Here is a 21,012-nt window from a genome sequence, read left to right as displayed (position 1 = left end):
CATAATTTTTATCTTGTATTTGATTTATTTTCAGCACTGTTTGGGAAAGGGGGAGTGCATCATCTCAACAAATGCTTGAGGAAATTTTGGGGAAAAGTGGCAAGTTATCTAACCAGTCCCATTAAATAAATTATTATCTAAATAATAGATTACAACATAAATAGTAATAAAGAACTTTACAGATAATATAGTATATGCACAAATGCAGTGTCAAATGCAGTCCTAGACATATGTTATATTTTCCGGTTCAAGAAGTGTGCCAGTACTAAATGATAATGCATTTCTAAAATGGATCCTTTCATTTCCTCCAAGGAAAACACAAGTTTAAATTCAATTTACAGTTTAGGCAGAATGTTGTTGTTCTCTTTTTTTTAGTGTCAAAGAATAAAGGGGATGTTAAATTCTCCTAATCTGACATGCAAATCCAAAGTTCAGACATGAAATTGCAACATTACAGAAAAGATGAATGTTTACCATGTTCATGAAAGCTTCATTCTGTTTTGACAATCAGAAAGTTTTGGTTTTAATCCCAGTTTGAGGACCATGACCATACCCAAAAATATCTATGAACCTCAGGTTTTTTAATCCACTAAATGGAATTCTTAGCATATTTTTTTGGTATTGCATAGCTGAAGATTCTGACACAAGTTCTGTCTGGGTGGACTTCACTGTTGAAGAAATCCATTGACTTCAAAGGCTGAGGATGAGGATCAGGGCCTGCAGAAGGTTTTTATGTTCATATAAATGTTCATATAAATACTTAATCAGTATTTATGAGAGTAGGAGCTGGCCTTTAGTATTTTTATGGTGGTATAATGTGATGGTAAAATAGTAACAGATATAGACAAAGAATCTAAGACATCTTACTTGTTCCTCTGTGCTTAACCAAAGTGGCTTTAGGAGAACACGTTTTGCTTCTTCCTCATACATCAACTTTTGAGTGTCTAAGTTCGAATTCTGCAAAAACAGCTTTTCACAGCCCTGGGAAAAAAAGTTTCATGTAAAATCTTAGCAAATTAATACATTTCTTCAATTTCATTGAATTCTCATAAGTCATTTTACACATCTGCACAGACCCACAAATTTTTAATGACAAATTCATTGCCCATAACTTGTTGCTGTGTTTAACAGCATGCACTTTCTTATAAGATGAAATGGGACTAGTCTGTGTTTTTTCTGAATTGATTGTACGTGCATATTTAGAAATTGGGGGAGAGGGGAAAGGGAAAATGAACAAAAAAAGTGTGTATGCCAGTTAACCTTTTATAAGAGTGAAGAAATTACAATATTTAAACTACTTTTTTTTTTTTTTTTTTGCTTTTAGGCAGCAAACCAGCAACCAGTCTTCTCCTGTGGTGCCTGATTTTCTTGACAAACAAACTAAAAAGGTACTACTAAGTTTATATTCTAAAACAACATCACATTATAACTTCAAATTCCTGAGTCCACAGTTCTGCAGTGTGTTCGTGGCTGCTTGGCATAGCCATCTGAACATGAAACCGTTAGTGATGTTTTGAAGTCTTTGAGACAAAAGCCTGCTTGCTAAGAACTTTAGTTCTGTAGAGAGACAGGGAGGTACAGTGAATAAGAGAATCAAAAGGCTGGAAATTTGCTGCTGAGAATAAATGCTAGCTGCTCCCTGAGGTGATTTGTCTGTGCACTTCACTTTCTACAGATGTTAGAGACTCTTTTTTAGTAAGGACCTGAGGTTCTTTGGTAGCACTTTGATATCCTGCTCGAATTCAATATGTGAAATGGAGGAGTCGCTCTGTGACTTGGAGCACAGCATAGTCTTTGAAGTCTGATCCAATTTTTGCTGCTTACCATTTGATGTTGAAAGGATGAAATGGAGAAAATGTACAGTTTTTGCCAGTAACTCTGCTGAGCATATGTAAGATTAAAAAAACAAAATCCCTTGGATGATGTACTTAGAAATGTTAAGCAGATTAATACCTTCCTATAGCTTTTTTCTAAAGATACAAATTAACTATGAGAGGAAATCAGCATACAGTGCATGCTATGATTTAACTGCATGAGGAAGGGGGATAAATAAGTTAAATGGAAAAAAAGTAAACAAATGTTTGTGACATGGGTGCTAAGTCGGTGTTGCTGAAAGCCAAAAGAATCTTGTGTAACTTAAATCTAGCATTAGATGTTTCAGAGAGTCTTGGAAAATAAGAAGTTGCTCTCAGTGAGATCACAGCTGTAAGTTATCATGACCAAGTGGAATCAATACATTTCTTCTGTGCCTAAACCAGCATTCTTTATTCCAGAATAATTTGGATAAGATATCTGCTTCTCCAGTTATTCTAAAACATTCATTTGAAATTAATGATTCACAATCAATTAGCCAATGCCAGACAGTTGCAGACCATCAGTTGTCAAGTCTCTTGAGATCCCGTAAAAAAGGAGGTAAGAAATATAGTAAAGTAGCAGAGATATTTTGTTTACTGCTTATAAGCTACATGTTGTCACCATGTAACTTGCTTTATATATTGGTGAGATCTTCTAACAATCTCTTGAAAGGCCGGAAACATAAAGGCAAAAACTTTCTTCTACACATTTTCACTCTGAAAATATGAAAAAGCCCTTATGTATCTGTATTACAGAGGCAAAAATAAAATTACTTTTAAAAGGCACCTTCTATTAAAAGTGCTGTTACTAATCATGAAATACCTTTTTATTGAAATCAAATCTACCTTCGGGAGCTTCAGCTTTCCTTTGCCTTCCAACCTCAGAAGTCAGAGAGTAATGAAATCTCTCATGTTTGGCAGAATGAAAGACTACTGGTTTGTTCACACACACAAAGATTCAGTCAGCAGCAGAGGAAAGTCTGCAATAACTCTACAATCAGTGCAGTGCATTTTTTTATTTTATTTGCTATTATGGCTTTTTTGCCATGTTCAGCAAGAGTTAAAAAGCTTGAAGTAAAACACTTTTAAATTTTTTGAGTTTTACCTTTGGTTTATCTTTGAATATTCCAGGAAATCATTAGCTATCAGAATACTTTCTCCGGTATTGTAATCATCCCGTCTTTGCAAATCCATGAATATAGACTTCATTACTGTACTGTAGAATAATTTTTAGAATTTAAGATGAAGTAAGTTGATAATGTGATATTTGTAACCAGAGCCAAAATGCATATGATAGTAAATTAATCTCCAGGTTAATACTGAAAATTAGCTGTTTATAATGTTGTGCTATAATGTGTGTTTATAATGTTGTGCCATTAACATTTGTGTTTATTTGTTAATTGGGATACCTTTCATCTTGTAAATATACAAATATTTATCTGAATAATTAAGCCCTAATCCTGCAATTTGTGTGTTTAAATTTTACAGAGTTCAGTAAAACAATTTACAATGCAAAGGTAGGTATAGAAGATAGGTATTTCTAGGGAGATCCTTCTGTTATGGGAAATATGCAAATTCAATGTTTTTCGTCTTTTACACAGGCATATTATGCTTTCCATGCTAAAACCAGAATAGTATGTAAACGCAGCAGATTGAGAAATCCATTATTCTCTCTCCATGCATTTCTCTCCATATGGGTTTTGAATCCATAATGTGGGACTGCAGGGGAGTTTACATTACTATCTTAAATTATTACATGTTAAACAATAAACCTGTCAAACAGAAATATCTTCATTGCAGCAAATCCTCTGGAGGGAAGCAGTCAGGGCCCAAATCTATCATCTTTACTTTCAGTGGATATTGTATGTTACCCTGCAACTGGTCTTCTTGAAATCAAAGAACTTGTGTCTGAGGTAAAACAATTAGGGTAAAGCTGGCAGAATTACACGGCTAGCAAACGTGATTCAGAGCCATTACCTAGTAATTTAGAGAGTCTCCAAAAAATGTGAAGTGATAGGAGAATAAAATTTGAAGAGGAGATTAATGCAACATTGATCTGAACTATTGAAGAAACATCTATATTTAAATGAATAAGCATGCAAATGCAGAGAACTAAGGAACTTCCTAGTTAAGCATGAAAATATTCAGATAGAGGATCACATAAAGGACACTTCAATGCGTAGCTATTAAGGAAGTAAACCTGGTGAAGAATAATAACTTTTTGAGGTGCTTTAAAATCATGGCTTGCATTCAGAGGTGCAGATGCTTTCACATGATGCTTAGTCTGTATTCAGCCTTAATGTATGAAGCATGCTTTTAAGCAGATAGTATTCTTACAGCTATCATGAAAATCAAGTGAAATAGCAAATACCTTTTTGGAATATGAAAACATATCTAAAAATACATGTACTTTATAATGTAGGGCAATACTACATAAGCTGTTACTCACACCAAAAAAGAGCTGCCCACTAGGTGGTCCAAACAATGCAAAGACTGTTACTTTTCATAGTGAAACATTATTCTGCGATGTTAGAAATTGATTTTTAATTCTCTGTAAGTTACATTACAGACAGCACTAGTCTTTCAGCTTAGTGGAGCTTAGACCTGAAACACAGATGCCAATGGGGAAGGGAATGTGGCAGGTTTCTGCACTGGTCCATGACTCAGTTATGAAGCACGGTTGGTGTTTGCTTAAGGAGGAACTCTGTATACAGGCTTAAGCACAAAAGGAAAGACAGACTGCTTATTTGTCTTGAGGCCTTGGTAGGTGAGGCTCTAGTGCAGTCAAGAGGGGACAGAACACAAAAGAAAATGGTTGTTACAAGTTTGCGTGTTTCTGTATTAATCAAGCAGACTATTCACTCACATCTTGTTATCCAGCTGTCTAATAGTACAGGCTGTCTGTTCTTAATAGCAGGTTGGCAAAGGAAGAATACACAAGGAAATTACCACAAAAATCATACAAAAACTATACTCTGTAATTAATACAGAAACAAAAGCCTCTTTTTCACATCAAAAGCCTTCTCACTGGGTCATTGAAAGACTGAGCAGCATGGCCAAACTGCATACACAGCAAGTGCATACATGTGCTGTGGTTGTATAGAGTCGCAGGGGCTGATTTTACACTGTGCAGACATTCCCCTGTGCTCTGCCAGAGCAGTGGGGCAAGACCAGTGACAGTGCCAAGAATTCTCTCCAGTGTCTCTGCTGTGACACAGTGCCTGGGCAGAGAGTCCAGTCATTAGTAACAATTAAGCCAGAAGTTAATTATTCTAGTCACAACAAAGTAGTACTGAAGGAATCAAAATAATATAATCTCTAGAGGCCAAGTAGTGGTATTCTCTTAGATGAGATAGATAGTGAGAATGTTTGAAATTATTAATGAAACGTGAGTGCTTCCTAGGGAATTGACCAATCTAACTTTGCTTCAAAGGTAAATGTGACAGATTTTTTGAGATGCAAAGGAAATACATTTGCAAAAGGAAAGCTAATAGTATCTCTGCATTGACCAGACAATGACATAATTTTTTATGCTTAGCACAGACATTTTGAACAAGTGAGGAAATACATAGAGAGTCTCTGTTCGTGGACATGCTCTTGTATGGGGGAGCAGTATGACTCACAGATATGTTCAGTTTATGACTTGCACCTTCTACTGCAATGCTGAAACTTTGGTAGAGAGATATGCCAGGATTCTGTGAGATCTGGAAGTATACAGTCTTCAGTCTCTGTAGCCACAATCTGAGGCAGTAGATGGTCCATTTCAGTATAGCCTTTGATTTTAGGTTCTTTAATCTTTTATATTCTCAAAACTAGTGGAAATTAGGGCTTGGCATGTTTCAAGCTGGAGTCCCATTAGTCACTGACCCATTTTAAATGTTTTTCTTGTGATATGTATTTTTTTTTTTGTTGATCATTTTTCTCTTCCTTGCTGGTAACCCAATCATAAAGTGGGTTTTGGTGAATGTAGCTGTGTTGGGTTTGGAGAAACATGAAGTCACTGGGTTTTGTAGTAATGGAGGACAAGTAGATAATTAAATATGTCAAGTTACTGCTTAATGGGGAGGAAGGCTGCTGCCCACCTGAGAAAGTACTGTGGACAAGTTTTAGTAGGGGCACTGGGGGCATGGGAGACATTATTCCCAAAATGTTACTCCATGGTCGTCATCACACAGATGATATTTACAGGTTCATCACCCTAAATAGGAAATTTAAAATAATGATGACTTCATTAATAGTTAGGACTTAACTCCAGTTTTAAAGAAGTGATCCAACTTCAATGCTAAGAACCATAATTATGTTAAAGTACCCAAGCCACAGAGAATAAGTGGCTTGGATGTTTGGTCTTTGCTTCAGCGTACAGTTTTCTCTGAGCCAGACTTCGTTACTGAAGATACTTTAAACTGCCTCAATCTTAGCCCTAGAGTACAGTCTTGATTCAATGTCTTGCCACTTGCAAGTGAAAGGTGTTTAAATATAGAGAAGCATGTTACACTGCATGGTAGTTTAACATTGTAGTAGAGTTTTAACTCTGATCTCATTTAATTACTACTTTTACATTTAAAAAAAAAAGTTAACAGCTATGGCAAAGCAATATTCAGTAGTGGCTTGGAAGTGGGGGGACTTTTTATCCTTCGATTCACAGAAAGTCAGTATCCCAGCATGGCTGCAATAGGTATTATAGTAAAGAACAGGCAGTATCTCACACAAAATGTGGTATCAAGATCTAGGTGCCTTGTAACCAAAGATGCCACTTCACTTTCTGCAAGTAGAGAGAGATCAATCCAAGCCATTCAGCTGTTTGTGTAACTCAGCTTCCTGTTTGATTTCATTATAACAAACCTTCCTTTCTAAGTGAAAAACAAAACCACTGCTACATAATGTAGTATGAAATACTGCATGGACTTTCAGCTAGTTGTCATTGGCAGATGGGATGATACTGACACATGAATGCCATTAATTTCAGAACCCTATCATTCAGGAATTTAAGGGAAAACATTCGTAATCTATTTAGAATTATTTTTGGTTGTTTAAAGAGGAGTTTCATTTCATCATTTTTAAGCCCTCCACTGAGACTAATCTTATATTGAGGGAATATAAATCATAAAAAACTTGATGGTAGTCAGTAAAATCATAACAGTGACCAGAATTTGGTCTCTTGGTTATAAAAAATTGACATGAAAAATTCTCTACATTTTTTGGGGGTTTGGGGCAAAAGATTTGGTTTTGTTTCAGGGAATTTTTTTGAGTGCATCAGGTTTGAGTTGGTCATTCTTTTGAAAATAAAATGGCATGATCATGGGACAATTTGACTGTTACAAGGAGCTCTAAAAAGGCCAAGATAGTGTTAGATTGTACTGGGCATGCTGTAGCTGTGTGTGAGGCCTGTGAGATCTCCGTAGTATTCTCCTACTAGATACTACACTATAAGAGAGGAGCTACTATTTGCCATGTTGCAACTGAAGGCCCCAGCAGAGGTCTTGCTGATGTGGGATGTTGTATAATGGATTTCCAATGAACCATAGATCCTGCTATGGTCATGTTCTGTGGCTTTTGAACCAAAATCTGACTGGGCGTGTGCAGAAGAAAAAGTAGCTTCTTTTTATTTTTTCTTAAAAGAGTATCACTGGATTACTGATCTTATCACACCTTTGGGCTTTGGGCTTAGTAAATGGAAATCGTGTTTCCAGGTTGTTCGTTTTACCTTGCAAATGTATAAGTAGAAATCATCATAAGAAAATATTTCTTTGGATGTCTCTTGAGAAAATAAGCTGATAATAAAGCTCTGTCTCAGAGCAATCATTATTGTTAAGAACTGTCTGGATGGCCAGGCTCAGAAAATGGTGGTGAATGGTGCTGCACCTAGTTTGTGTCCAGTCAGTAGTGGTGTCTCCCAGGGATAACTGTTGGGTCCAGTCCTGTTTGATATCTTTATTGGTGATCTAGATGAGGGGATCAAGTCTACCATTAGCAAATTTGTAGACATCACCACGTTTAGTCAGTGTCGATCTGCTGGAGGGTAGGAGGCCCTGCAGAGGGATCAGGACAGGCTGGATCAATGGGCCAGACCAGCAACAGGAGGTTCAGCATGACCAAGTGCCAGGTGCTACACACTGCCCACAACAGCCCCATGCAGTCCTGCAGGCTGGGGACTCAGTGGCTGGAAAGTGGTTCAGTGGGAAAGGACCTGAGGGTGCTGGGCGACAGCAGCTGAACATGAGCCAACATGTCCAGGTGGCCAAGAAGGCCAGTGGCACCCTGGCCTGTGTCTGGAATAGTGTGGCCAGCAGGACCAGGGCAGTGATTGTCCCCCTGTACTCAGCACTGGTGAGGCCACATCACGAGTGCTGAGTCCAGTTCTGGGCCCTTCAGTACAGGAAGAACATTGAGGAGCTGGAGCAGTTCCAGAGAAGGGGAACAAAGCTGGTGAAAGGTCTGGAGCACAAGTCCTGTGAGGAGCAGCTGAGGGAGCTGGGGGTGTTGAGCCTGGAAAAGAGGAGGCTCGGGAGCCTCATCTCTCTCTACAATTCCCTGGAAGGATGTTGTAGCCAGAAGGGGGTCAGGCTCTTCTCACAGGCAACCTGAGACAGGACAAGAAGACATGGTCTTCAGCTGTGTCAGGGAAGGTTTAGGTTGGACGTTAAGAAGAAATTCCTCACAGAAAGGATGATTAAACGTGGAATGGACTGCCCATGGAGGTGGTGGACTCACCATATCCAGAGGTGTTTAAGGAAAGACTGAATGTGGCACTCAGTACCATGGTCTGGTTGACAAGGTGGTGTTCAGTCATCGGTTGGACTCAATGATCTCAGAGGTCTTTTCCAACCTAGTTGCTTCTGTTTCTATCATTATAGGAAAGGATAATCACCTTTCTAGGCTTGCAAGGCTAAATACTTATGTAGGTGGATGCTTTTGGTAAGCCTGGTACTGTGCATTGCATTGCACATGATGGGGCCCTGCAGGAGCTCCCAGGAGGCACCTTGGACCTTATCACTGCAGCATGAGATACATACACTCCTGGAAAGCCTGTCCTGTGGAAAGCCTGACTTTTCACTTTCTGGAATTATGCTGCACAGGAGCCTGTTAGCTTCACTAGCTATTAGGGTGAGAAACAGTACCTCATTTCCAGGATTTCAGCTCTTTACCATATAATTCAGTGTGAATGCAGAAAATCTGACTGCAAACGTAAGTGACATCAGTTGTACTTTTCTCAGCCTTATGTAAATTTTTCAGCTGAGTCTTGTAGTGATGATGTTTGCATTCCGAACTGATTCACGCATTGATGGTTTCTGTTAAATCTTTTGCTACTCTGTGATGGCATGATATGCAGACTGCATTTTGCCAAAGTATCAGACCAACAAATCTGAAAAGAAATTGGACTGTTCATAAATTTTTCTTTACTGCTCAGCTTCTTAATTGTTTTTTTCCCCTCCAACAGGCAAAGACACAAACAGTGGCAAGTGATAAATACAAGCTTTGATTTGTTAAACACATGTTAGCTCTATGTTTAGCCCTAGGCAGTGAATTTCATTATAGGCTGGTTTACTTCTGGATTGGTTATTGTGATTGCTTCCAATGCAAAAAGATTTGACCTGCAGCCATGACTGATTAGTATCAGAGGTGAGAGATAAAATAAGATGCAAGTAAACTGCACAGATAAATTGCACTGGAGTTCTCCAGAGACAACTCAATATTTGTTCTATATAGAATAAGTTGAAATTCAGCTTGTAATGACTGCATTGCAATAAAAATAGACTGCAGAACTCTCTCATTGTAATATTAAAAAATATAGTAAGAAGCCAAAAAAATTTAAAGAAGTTGAATAATAAATACACAATAATGCTGTACCAAAACCCTGCAGATTTTAATGGGAGTTCAGTTTCTCCTCTTAACACATAATGTCTGCCACTGGCTTTCTGATCCAAGCTGCTGTTTACCTGCTCCTTGTCTTCATTTTCTATCCACAGCATACAGATTTGTGTGGATGCTTCTTTTTGCTATATCTTTGTTGGTTAAGGTTTTCATCGTGCAGCACTTCACTGTTCTGTTGTTATTGTTTGAAAATTCTTCTAAGTATTCTCTGTCAGCCTTATTTTTGTTATTTTGCCACAGTTACTGGTGCTCTGAACCAGCAGCATATCTCAGATGACTAATGTACTCTGGCGTATAGTGTGGTTCCTAATTCATTACTCTTCTGTTTCTAAAAAAAACCACACCATTTTATCTAAGTAAACTTTGTTAGAGTAAGAACAGTAGGTACAGAGCTTTGAGAGTGCACACAAAGTGGAAATAACCGTGATAATACTTTCACTATGGCTTTTTTTTTTTTTTGCAAATTGCAGAATTTTTAAACTTTGTCCCACATCAGAAAACTTTACATCATTTCTTTATTGTATACTTTCACAAATTATTTTTACAGTTTTTCACAGATACTATGAAGAGATAACATGGTGGTAAAAGCAGTAACATAGTTAATATGATGTTGAAGAATGTTACATGATGGGGTAATGTAGAAAGTACCATAACAAATTAATTTCTTATATACTTTGCTTGGGTTTGGATTTTTTTCCTGTATTCTAATTTGAGTTATTATTTTAGTGGATTGTGATTAGCTGCCAAAAATCATATACAGCTTAATAGAAACCTAAACCATGGTATGTAGTTTGCATGGTTGAGCAGTGGAAAAAAATCCAAAACATCTCTGACAAGTAAAGGATAGATTCTGAGGACGAAATGTTTGCAACCACATATGTGAAGATGTAGATACTGCAAGTTACTCATAGATACAGTTTGATAAATAGGTATTCCATTCAGTAAATCATGAACTGGTTCTGAGGTATGTGGATGGCAAGAAACTGCCTTATGTTACTTACTCATTAGCTCTTCTCATGAGAATGATTGTATTACTTGGCTGTCCATCATTACTTCTCTCTACTCACTAAGAGTATTTTATCTTTCGGTACTCTCATGGATAACCTCAGACGGGTCTAACGATTAAGTTGAATATAACAATAGCCAATCTAGTTTGTTACAGTTTGTGAGCTCACAGTTTGTGAGCTTGCAGAGCTCCTTTCTGACCCCAGGCAAGGAGAACCTTACTCTTACTTAAGGTAAGAACTCAAGGTTCTTACTTGATCTTCCTTGCCTATGGAGAGAATTGCTGGAACCAGTTGTTGTGCTCATGTGTTGGCAGTACAGCAGAAAAATAATGTCACACCCACACCTTCCCTGCTTATAGCACCTTTCCCCCAAGGGAAGGTCAGAGTACCTGCATCACAGGAAGTATTGGGTTGCTGCCAGTGGGAAAAAGAAACTGCCTTCCTTTCTGTGGTCAGGCAGGCAATGAGCATATCTTAGTCATAACACAACATGTATAAAAGAAGAGTTTTTGTGAATTCTAATACTTCCTTTCGTAAAAATATCTTAGTACCTGTTCTTTGTCTTTAAGGTTTGTCCTGCCTTGTACATGTGAAAACATAAGCAGTGAACAATGTGAAAAGGCGGGAAGCACAACTGTGTAATTACTAAGTATTGCCTCTTGCTTGTCAGGCTGGTCTGCACTACCAGGCTAAGTCTGATAGGGACATTGCAGACATAGCTAACAAGCTGAATAGCATCAAGAGTACCCATTAAGACTTGGTCGTCTTTAGTATGTCCTTCCTCATCTGACCATCTTGCATTTTGTTGGGAATCAAATACAACGTGTGTGATTTTCTAGTATTAAAGTTGGAAAGCTATGCCAGCTCTTTACCTTCAGCTGCAGCTAGTTTTTGTCTTTATAGCCTAGGAAGAACGTCTTCAATTCTTTGTCTGTGGCTTCATGATCGTAGTGCTATTCTTTGGACTCCGTCTCAGCAGTGTGCTTATGTTGCCTCCTGCACACATACAAAAGTTACATTCAAAATAACGAAAAAGTAGTACATTGTTCCAGCCTCTTTTTGTTGTACTGGGATTTGCAAACACCAAAAATGCCCTGCAGCAAAGTGGTGCAATTGTTTTTTCTACATTCTTTTAATCCTGTTCTTTACTGCATATTCTTAGTCACGATAAAGAGCATGACTATCAAATGAATAACAGTGAGCTTGTTGGTTTTAAAGGGCTTATTTGAAAAAAAAAACCCAACAACCAGCTCTAAAAAAAACCAAAAGAGCTAATTTTAGTAACAGCATAGATGGGTGTAGTTTCAGAAATTAAGAACAACTAGGTGCTGCAGTTAAAAATTGGTAAAAGAGGTATTTGTATAACAAAAATGTTTGACCTGTTGTTTTCAGAGACAAGTGAATATATATGAAGTTCAGATCTGCATACTGTCTCCTCTAATGTCCCAAAAGGGCACAGGTACAACATTTCAGTTTGGGCCAACCCCTCAGATTTTGCGCATCAGACTTTGAAACAAAGTGATATCAATTTCCTTCATCTGTTGTTGTCCGCGTGCTTCCAATTAATTTTTCGTTCTTAAGAAACTAATAAATTGGAAGTTCTTAATCTCCTCACAAGCATTTGCCCCTTTGCAGTGGTATTCAGGACAGCTGTTAGTTCAAGTCTGTAGTACAGATCAGTTTTCTGTCTGCATATCCAGGTTTACACTTTTTGCCTTTTCATCATTGATTTTGGGCCCAGGAAGGGTGAGTTCCTCTGCTTCATATCCAAAAGAGCTTAACTGCTTTAGAAGAGTGAAATTTTGCATGACTGTATTTAGATACTTGTATTTGTAAACCGTAGTCTACTTTAAAACATTTCCTGGGAAGAACATAGTCATCAGACAGCCACAGGCAGACATGTCTCAGGGCATTGCAAATGAAGTAGGATTTTCATTATAGTCTTTCATCATCATAAGCTACCTACAACCTAAAACTTAAAAAATCAGAGATTGTCTACATAGTAGTAGCTTGCCACACAAGCTAATCATTGACACATATTGAAGAAAACCACTGTTAATTCACAGAACTGTCTCTTCTCATCCCACCCACAAAATAAACATGCATAGTCAGAAAGTATCTGTCAATTTTCAGCTTAAATTTTGTAGCTTGTGTGTGGAATTGTAGTGATTTGTGGTGTGACTTGCAAGAATTAAAAAAAAAAAAGTGGAAAAAAAGAGGAACCAGCCTAATCTTTTTTTTGAAAGGGATTGTATCTGTACGGCAGAAAGCACTGCCTATGATAGATTAAACCATGCAGAACTTCACCTGTAGGGAAAAGGTGTGATGGACATGGGCAGATGTTATGGAGTTAAAAACAAGACAGAAGTGGCGTGTAGAAGGAATATGCCCTCAAAGAAGAAAACCTGTGCAGACGAGCATGATAGAGAAAGGAGAAAGAAGGGGATGAAAGGAAAAACAAAAAAGATACTGTTTTGCACTGCTGCAATTCAGATTCAGTAAGGACAGAAGGCTGGGTAGCCTTAGCAGTGAAATGTCCTGCTGCTTTCTGTGCATTGCTTTGCTCGTATCTAGGTGCTCAGTTTTTTCAGGGAAAAGTGTAATTCTGGCTTTAGAGCATTTGAAAGTAGGATTACAATTCATGCTCTGTTTTGAAAGGCAAAATCTTTTTGAAGGGCAATACTTATCGAGCTTTTTTCTTTTTTTTCAGTAGTGCGCATAGTATAACATGCCTAGTTTGCAACGCTTTATATCATTATTTGCAACATAGTTTTTTGTTATGCTTAGGAAGCTTGTGTTTCAGACAGGGAAGAGCATTTACTGGTCAAAAATCTTTGCAGATGAAGAGACCAGATGAAATAAGGGAAATTTTCCCATGTGTAATAACAACCTTTTCTTCAGTGACCCTTTTTTATTTTCTATTTATGAATTTCGGAGGCTAACCACACCAAACCAACAAAAAAAGATAAAAAAGTATGTAAATACTTAATGTCACATCAGGAGAAAAGACGAGGTGAAACACAATACTCCAGATAGCACAGTGAGTTACATAATTCACTCAGCTTTAAAGCAAGATTCCAGAAGTTAACTGAGACAGAGGGGATTGAGGGGGCTTGTAAAAAAGAGGGAGAGTACTTTTTGCACAGGCAGATAGCAATAGGATAAGGGGGAAACATTTTAAACTAAAAGAGAACAGATTTAGATTAGAAGTTAGGAAGAAGTTCTTTACTCAGAATATGGTAAGGCACTGAACAGTCTGCCCAGAGAAGCTGTAGGTGTCCCATCCCTGGAAGCGTTCACGGCCAGGTTGAATGGGGCCCTGAGTGAACTGGTCTAGTGGGTGACATCCCTGCCCAGGGCAGGGGATTGTAACTAGGTGATCTTTAAGATCCCTTCCAACCCAAGCCTTTCTATGATTCTATGGCTGTCTGCATCTTAACTGCCTTTCAGTATGTACTGGAATATTGGCAAGAGCTGTAAATCAAGTTCACACTCCTCTAGAGCTTTTTGTGGTGGCTTCTTGAGGTCTTACGATTATGCAGGATCATCCACAGCAGAACAAGGTGTGCCTTGCTTTCAGGACGTAATTCTTCAAAAGTAACAGCTTTCAGCTCCATTGATAGTTGTTTCTGAGAACCAGAACTCATTTATTCTTTGAGTTGGAAGACAATTTAAGATCAATGTTTAAGATCAGCCTTTACCCCAGTGGGTTATCAAGATATTTTATCCCTTGTTGCTGAATGAATTAGTGTATCCCAGACTGGTCTCTGGTTAAAGCCAGATTTGTCTCTGGATAGCTATTGAAGAAATAATACAAAAAAGCTTACTGGGAAAAAAATTTACTTTGTGTTCTTGTTTATGCTCTGTTAAAAAATAAAATTAGTGGCAGATGACATACATATTCCTTCAATATTGTCAAGTAAATTCTCCAAATAAGAATTCCCAGCAATGAGAACACCATTGTCTGCCTTTAGATTTGTAGTTGCATTTATTGTAGCCGGAAAAAGCCAAACTCAGAAGAAAGCTGAATCTAACTGTAAAAGAGTTAGAGTTGTGTCTACCATTTCCTTTGCAAGCCAACTGGAAAATTGCAGGTGCTGGGTTGATGCGGGAAAAATGCCTCTCTTAAGCTCTGAAAAGGTACAGCAGAGGAAGACATCCCCATATCTGCAGAGGTTGCATCAATTGAAAATGGGAAAGATTAGAGGATATAGGAGATATTTCTCAAGGTCTGCAGCCCTTTATCCTAATGACTCTTGTTCAGGTTTCTGCTGCCCTGCCTTAGAATGTTTCCTATCTGGGGCAAGTAGGAACAAAGCAACAGAGCTGGCTCTGCAGGCAGTGAACAGGCCCTCTGTGCTAGGGGTGTTCTTCTCTGAAGAGGCCTCACAGCAATTGTAAATGGGCCTCTTATGCTCAGCATCATCATGCATCTTCATGCTACACCATGAATAAGCATGACTGGTCTGTAAATCTAGCCCATTGTATCTGGATTACATTTGTTAAACTAGTGCTTGGGGTTTTGTCTGGCTTTGTTCATACCAATACCAGAACATTGAGTAAGAACAGCAGATCAGAAACAAAAAACACAAGCATTTTAAAACATTGCTCCCACAGATTTGAGCCCCAAGTGTGTTTTATATAAACATTTTGAATTGGGGTTGGATTTTTGACCAGATTATTTACCCTGAAGGATCTTTTGAAACAAAAACAAACTGAGCAAAACAAGTTTTGGTGGGATGGGACTGTGCCTGTTTTCATGTAAGCTGATGACAAAGCTCAGAGCAGGGAGGCAGCAGTGCTGGAATCTGGTGTACATTGTGTTCTGCATATTCCCAGCTGACTTGCCAGGAGTGATCTAGAACTGAAACAAGACTCCCTTTTTACTAGGGCACAGGAAAAGAAGTCATCATTAATCTAAAACAATTTAGCTGTTTGAAAACAATAGACTTGGAAAACACGGTATCCTTATTGTGGCATATTCTCATGTGAATATGTGGCCTGTGTTAGGTTAGGAAGGTGAGCACTTTTGAGAACTATCCCCTCTCTTGTGTGGCCCATGAAAGTAGCCTATATTCTATCATTATCCTCTCTATCTGCTTCAATGTGGGTATGTATAATGTCACAAAGGAGATGAGGAAGTGGTTGGCTTTAGCATGAAACTGTTTCCAGTGGAATGTCCAAGGTTATATTTATGTGAATGTGCCATGTGTCATGGGATTGTAGTGAAGGAGGCAGAAGGTTTCCCCACCCTAGTAATGAAAAAAAGTGGAAGGTGAGGAAAATTTTGCTTGTAATAGCTGTTTGAATTTATTTTAGTGGGGTCATTTTTGTGAAACACTGTAATGCAGTTTCTGTAGATGCTACATCATTGAACAAAGTGTGCTTCCTGGGGCAGAGGTGAGAGTGAAGTTGAGTCCCACTGTGTAGTGTTCTGCTTAAGTTTCAAGAAAAGAGACTGTGTAAAAGTGAAATAGATTGTTAATGGTATTGCTTGTCAGACTTTTTATTTAGCTTCAATTTGAAAGAGCTACTCCTTTATTTCTAAACCTTCACATTTGCATCCCTTTGATATGAAATACTTGTGAACTAACTAGAGAACAGAGCTTTGAGTTCAGTAGCCAAGAAATCCTTGATTTATTAACATAGAATTTCACAGGCTTGTGTGCAACATCTCCTTGTTCTGCATATAACAAATGCAGCAGGCAGAAGCAGAGGTTGATGACAAAGGTCCCAATACTTCAGGGTGTAGCAGTGGTTATCCACACATCTTGTTTAGCATTATAACAATCATTGCCTAAGTAAGGCCATTCAATGTGAAAAAAAAAAAAAGGAAAAGAAAAAATCTGAATTCTAAGTACTGCTTAGAATTAGATGTTTGTAGTACAAATTGAAAAGTAAATGGGTTGAGCAGTATAGAAAATGTAGTATGGCTGTGAACAGACTTTCTTATTTGGTATGTTTCATCATTAAGACAAAAGTAACATATATCTGTGGGGTGAAACAGTAATGAGCAATAATTGTGATTTAAGTACATAAAGCATTTAAGCTGCAATAACTAACTGCTGCATTGTCCCCTACAGTGCCATTAAGACACTTAAAGGGGAAATTTAAATTACTTCTAAGACATTCTGTTACCTAGTTACTCTAAACACAGTTGGGGATATACAATTGCTGCTTAGATTACTAATACCTTACTAATTATGTCTTTATAAATAATGGTGAGAAGATGTTTTAATTTAGTTGCACAGGAATTTCAAAATAATATTTGTGCTGCTTATCAGATTCGTACAATTTTAAGGACACTGATGTGCCTTCTTTTTGGTGCATGCGTATGACTACAGCCTGCAGATTTATGTGAAAAATGTTGTATTTTTAGTGTCATCTTATGCAAGATGGCATCTGAAAAAAAAAAAGCCTGCACTGAACTGGCAAGTTAGGCTGTATCTGCAGATAGAAGACTTTGAAACTGTAACTGTACTGCAGGTGTATGACAACAAGCTTCCTTTCTGGAAGGACATCTCCTCATAGGAAAGAACTTCTTAAAGCAGTTTGCCAAATGGATTGAATTGTTCTGGTCAAAAAGCCAACAGTATTTCTGGCTGAGGACTTTTATCAATCCAGATGATGTCAGGAAATAAATGAGTTGGTAGTATTTGCTGGTATAGACTCTGCCTTAAGGTAAACTGTTGTTCAGAGCAAGGGCTAAACTTATTTTTCTTTTTTTTTTTTTGTAACTTTCATTGCTGTGGACCTTCTGCTTGTTGTGCACCATGGGAAGTCATGGTTTATAAACAACCATTATATCACAGGATTAAAGAGCTCAGGTTTTCATTTGGAAAGAACACTGCCAAACATGGCCTCATGATTCAATTTAAGGAGGAGTGATGTGTGCTCTTAGATGCATTTGAATAAACACCAGTATTTTGTCCTGTAGATTCCTAAAATAACCAAAATAAAAGCAAAGCACTAAAAATACATCAGGCTGTCAGGTTACTGGCCTGTACTCAGAGTTTAGTCAAGACAGGGGAGAAGGTCCCAGTGGATTTTGGATGAGTTCAGAAAAAAATGAAAATAACAGGAACAAAATGGACCCTGCCATGCTCAATTTCCCCAAAAATGCCTTTTCTAATACTGAGGAGCAATGTTTAGGTTTCTTTTCCAAACAGGACAATAATTTTCATGTAGTATTTCTCAACAGACAGACTTTTCAGGGCTGAAAGGTGGAGAATGGCTACCTTACGCAGGCATTGCACTCATGCTCTGGGGCATGCAATGTGGTTGGAGCTGCACAGCATCCTCGCTACACCTCTCAGTCAGTGCATGGTAGTACTGAGTAAGCCCTGCTTTCCACAACTACATTTGCTTAATTTATTCTGAAAATTCTTGGCATACACTTCAGCAGTATAATGTAGGCAGAGGCATTTGACAGGGCTAGCTAAAAATGTTGTATATTATAGGAAGATGAAATGTAAAATGATTGGATAGACTTTTGTTTTCAGACTAATACATTCATGAACCATTCTGATTCAGCACTAAATCCAAATGCTTCCCATGTCATCGGAGATTACGTTCAGTGTGAACAGAGAGGCCAATCGCATGTAGCCTCTTTGCCCTTTTTTTGTATTGATAAGTGCCATAAGTTTCTCCTTTCTGCTTAACCATAACATTTGGACAAACTGAAATAGATGCAAATGCAAGTCTGTTGGTGAGCAGTGTGCTATGGTGTTGGGAAAACAATAGATTAATTAAGATAGCAGTATCCTCTGTAAACTTAAATCATTGTGGTTTTAAATCTGACATTAAAGTTGAGTTTTTTAAAGACCTATAGTGTTCTTCTAAGGTATTGTATCAGTAATTAGCTCAACCTGTAAAAACATTCTTCTCCTTCCAGAAATTAACTTAATTGATCCCTCTTTAGTACATGTTTTTAAAGGCCTTTGGCCACTTTTAATGTCAATTTTAGGTACAGCTGAATCTAAACAACTGCAGTTTACATGGTCATTATATAATGCATCTAGATTGATTAGTTTAATATCTGATTTTTCAAGATTTCCTCACAATTCTGGAATTTTAGCAATGCAGATATTTTCCTTTTGCCCAAGGCAATAATAGATGTGGTGTGCAAACACTGCTTTAAAGAGGGTGTCTGTCTGCTGATTTACATATTTTAAAAGTATTAAGATCAAAAGTAATGAGAATTTAATCCATATGGCATGTAAAAGATAAATAGGAATATTAATACTGTATCAAATACTAATTAAAGGAAACACCAGTCCTATTTTTAAAATCTTGCATGCAGATGAAAAAGAAGTCATTGCAAAGTTAAGATCTGATTCTTAAAGAAATTAAGAATTTTTTTTTCAAGCCCAGATTCTGACTGAGACTGAGTTCAGCTGCTAGGCCAAATTCTGTTTGCATAGTACTTCAAAGTATCACTGGAGTATCCCTTTCTTTCAAGTATTTCACATGATTCTAAAACTGAAAACTGCTATTAGCTTTACTACTACCTTTTAACATGGAATTTCCCTTTCCAAGAAGCTGGAATACCAGTGTTTTCTAACTTGCCTAAGCATACATGTGTAGGCTCTAAATTAGCTAATTCATGGGAACCTTGTTGGATTTTGATCAAGCCTTATGTGCAGATTGCAGCAGTGGGTAAAGAAAATGTTGTTGTCACCTTCAAAGAAAATTTTAGACAAGAGTGGTCAAGATGAGTAATAAGTTTGCCATTTCTTCGGGCTAGACTAAATTTTTGTCTTTCACTGTTGCAGAATTTGTAGTTCAACTTTGTACCTTGGGATGTGTGCTCCTGGCAGAGTAGCAAGTACCCAGAAAAACTGATTCTGGTTGCACTAGAATTAAAAGCGGGCAGGACCAACCTAACACTCCACACAGAAAAATCAGCCATAGTAAGATGAGTATGTATCATGGAGATACATTTAGAGCTTCATTATCTCTAAAACTGTAGACCTTCAGTTCTCCATTAAGTCTTTGTTATAAATATTGAAAGGAAGGGGATACATTTTTAACAGAGGAGTTATTTAGCTTGCAGTGAAAAGTTTAATTTGAAATGTAAGAAAAATAAAGGGGGAGGCTTATAACAAGTTTTGCTGGTACTGCAGAGTCTTGTAAATGAAAGAATAAATTTCATAATTTTCAGCATGTAGTGGGCTGAAAATGACCTGTGAATAACTGGAGTTATTTTTCTTCATTTATTTTTCTTCATTTGTGCCTTGAAGAATATGCATACACCAAAGCTCTCTGACACAGCTGAGCCTGCCAGAGTGGAGAGAAAAGTCTAAAATGTTGAATGTTGCTCAGTCTTGCACATTACTCAAACTCTTAATTCTTTCCTGTAGGTCTATGGTTCCTATGTGTTTCTGTAGTAACTACAGCAAGTAGTTATCATTTGATAGCAAATCTTGCCCTCCACAGTTTGAGAAAATGGGCTCTGACCAGTGGACTATTTTCTGTTTAAAGGTAGCAGTGGTTCTACTGTAGAAGGCAGTAAGACACTCTGCAGATTGCATAAACCTCCACTGTTGCTGCTGTGTTCCCTTCTGCCACATCAGAGTGGTCAGAACAAAATTACTTTGTCAGTGGATCAACAAATAGCAATTCTTGTGCAGCCCTCTGTCCACTTTGAAAGTGCTACTCCTTTCTAAAGAAAACAGTACAGCCACACATCAAGCAGGTACCAGTTGTTCCATGCATAGTGGAGCAAAATTGGCTGGGAGCTGCTCTCTCAACGCAAGAGGCAATTTGGTGTAAAAAGAAGAATGCAGTCACTAGAGAAAGAATGTGAAGGAGAGTGCTGTAAAACATTCCCAGCTGCATGCATGTAAAGCCAGTTTAGCCAACCCAACAGATGATGAGTGGGGATATAGACCCACCTGCTTCTTGTCCTCTTCCAGGAAATATTAGGTAGATGCAGTCATTGCATGCTGTGCCCCCTCTTTGCAGTCAGTCTAAGGATGATTTCACAAAAGTACCAACCCAGCTCCATCTAGAAGAAGCTGAACTTTGTCCTGGGTGAGTTTATGCTTTTATTCTCATTTGTCATTTCAAATATCTGGCATGAGTGTATTGGCTCTGTGCCTTCTGAGTCATGGCCTCCCTGGGAAGGAAGGATGTGGTTAAGGTTACTGGAGCTGTTTTGTGGACTGCTGAGTGGCTACAGGGCCTTGTATCCCAGGTGTGGTTTTTTCTGTTCCCTTTCCTGCAGAATAGCCCAGGTACTGTTTTTAATAGTTTCTGTGTATTTTGTAAAAGACCTT

At 38.0% G+C, this 21,012-nt stretch overlaps 1 protein-coding gene across 2 annotated transcripts in view; it reads left to right on the top strand.

Annotated features, from left to right (window-relative positions):
* MYO3B (myosin IIIB) overlaps nt 1-21,012 on the top strand; it is a 193,543-nt gene that overhangs the window by 149,251 nt on the left and 23,280 nt on the right. For both annotated transcript variants that reach the window (XM_085066494.1, XM_085066495.1), the window contains 2 exons: nt 1,325-1,388; nt 2,274-2,412. In XM_085066494.1, coding sequence (XP_084922620.1) covers nt 1,325-1,388; nt 2,274-2,412 — 203 coding nt within the window. The remainder of the gene's footprint in view (nt 1-1,324; nt 1,389-2,273; nt 2,413-21,012) is intronic.

Source organism: Lichenostomus cassidix, chromosome 7, assembly GCF_008360975.1.
Source record: "Lichenostomus cassidix isolate B80296 chromosome 7, HeHo_3.0, whole genome shotgun sequence".
Classification (NCBI taxonomy): Eukaryota; Metazoa; Chordata; class Aves; order Passeriformes; family Meliphagidae; genus Lichenostomus; species Lichenostomus cassidix.
The sequence above is the reverse complement of the archived record's forward strand: the minus strand, read 5'-3'. Positions and strand labels throughout refer to the sequence as shown.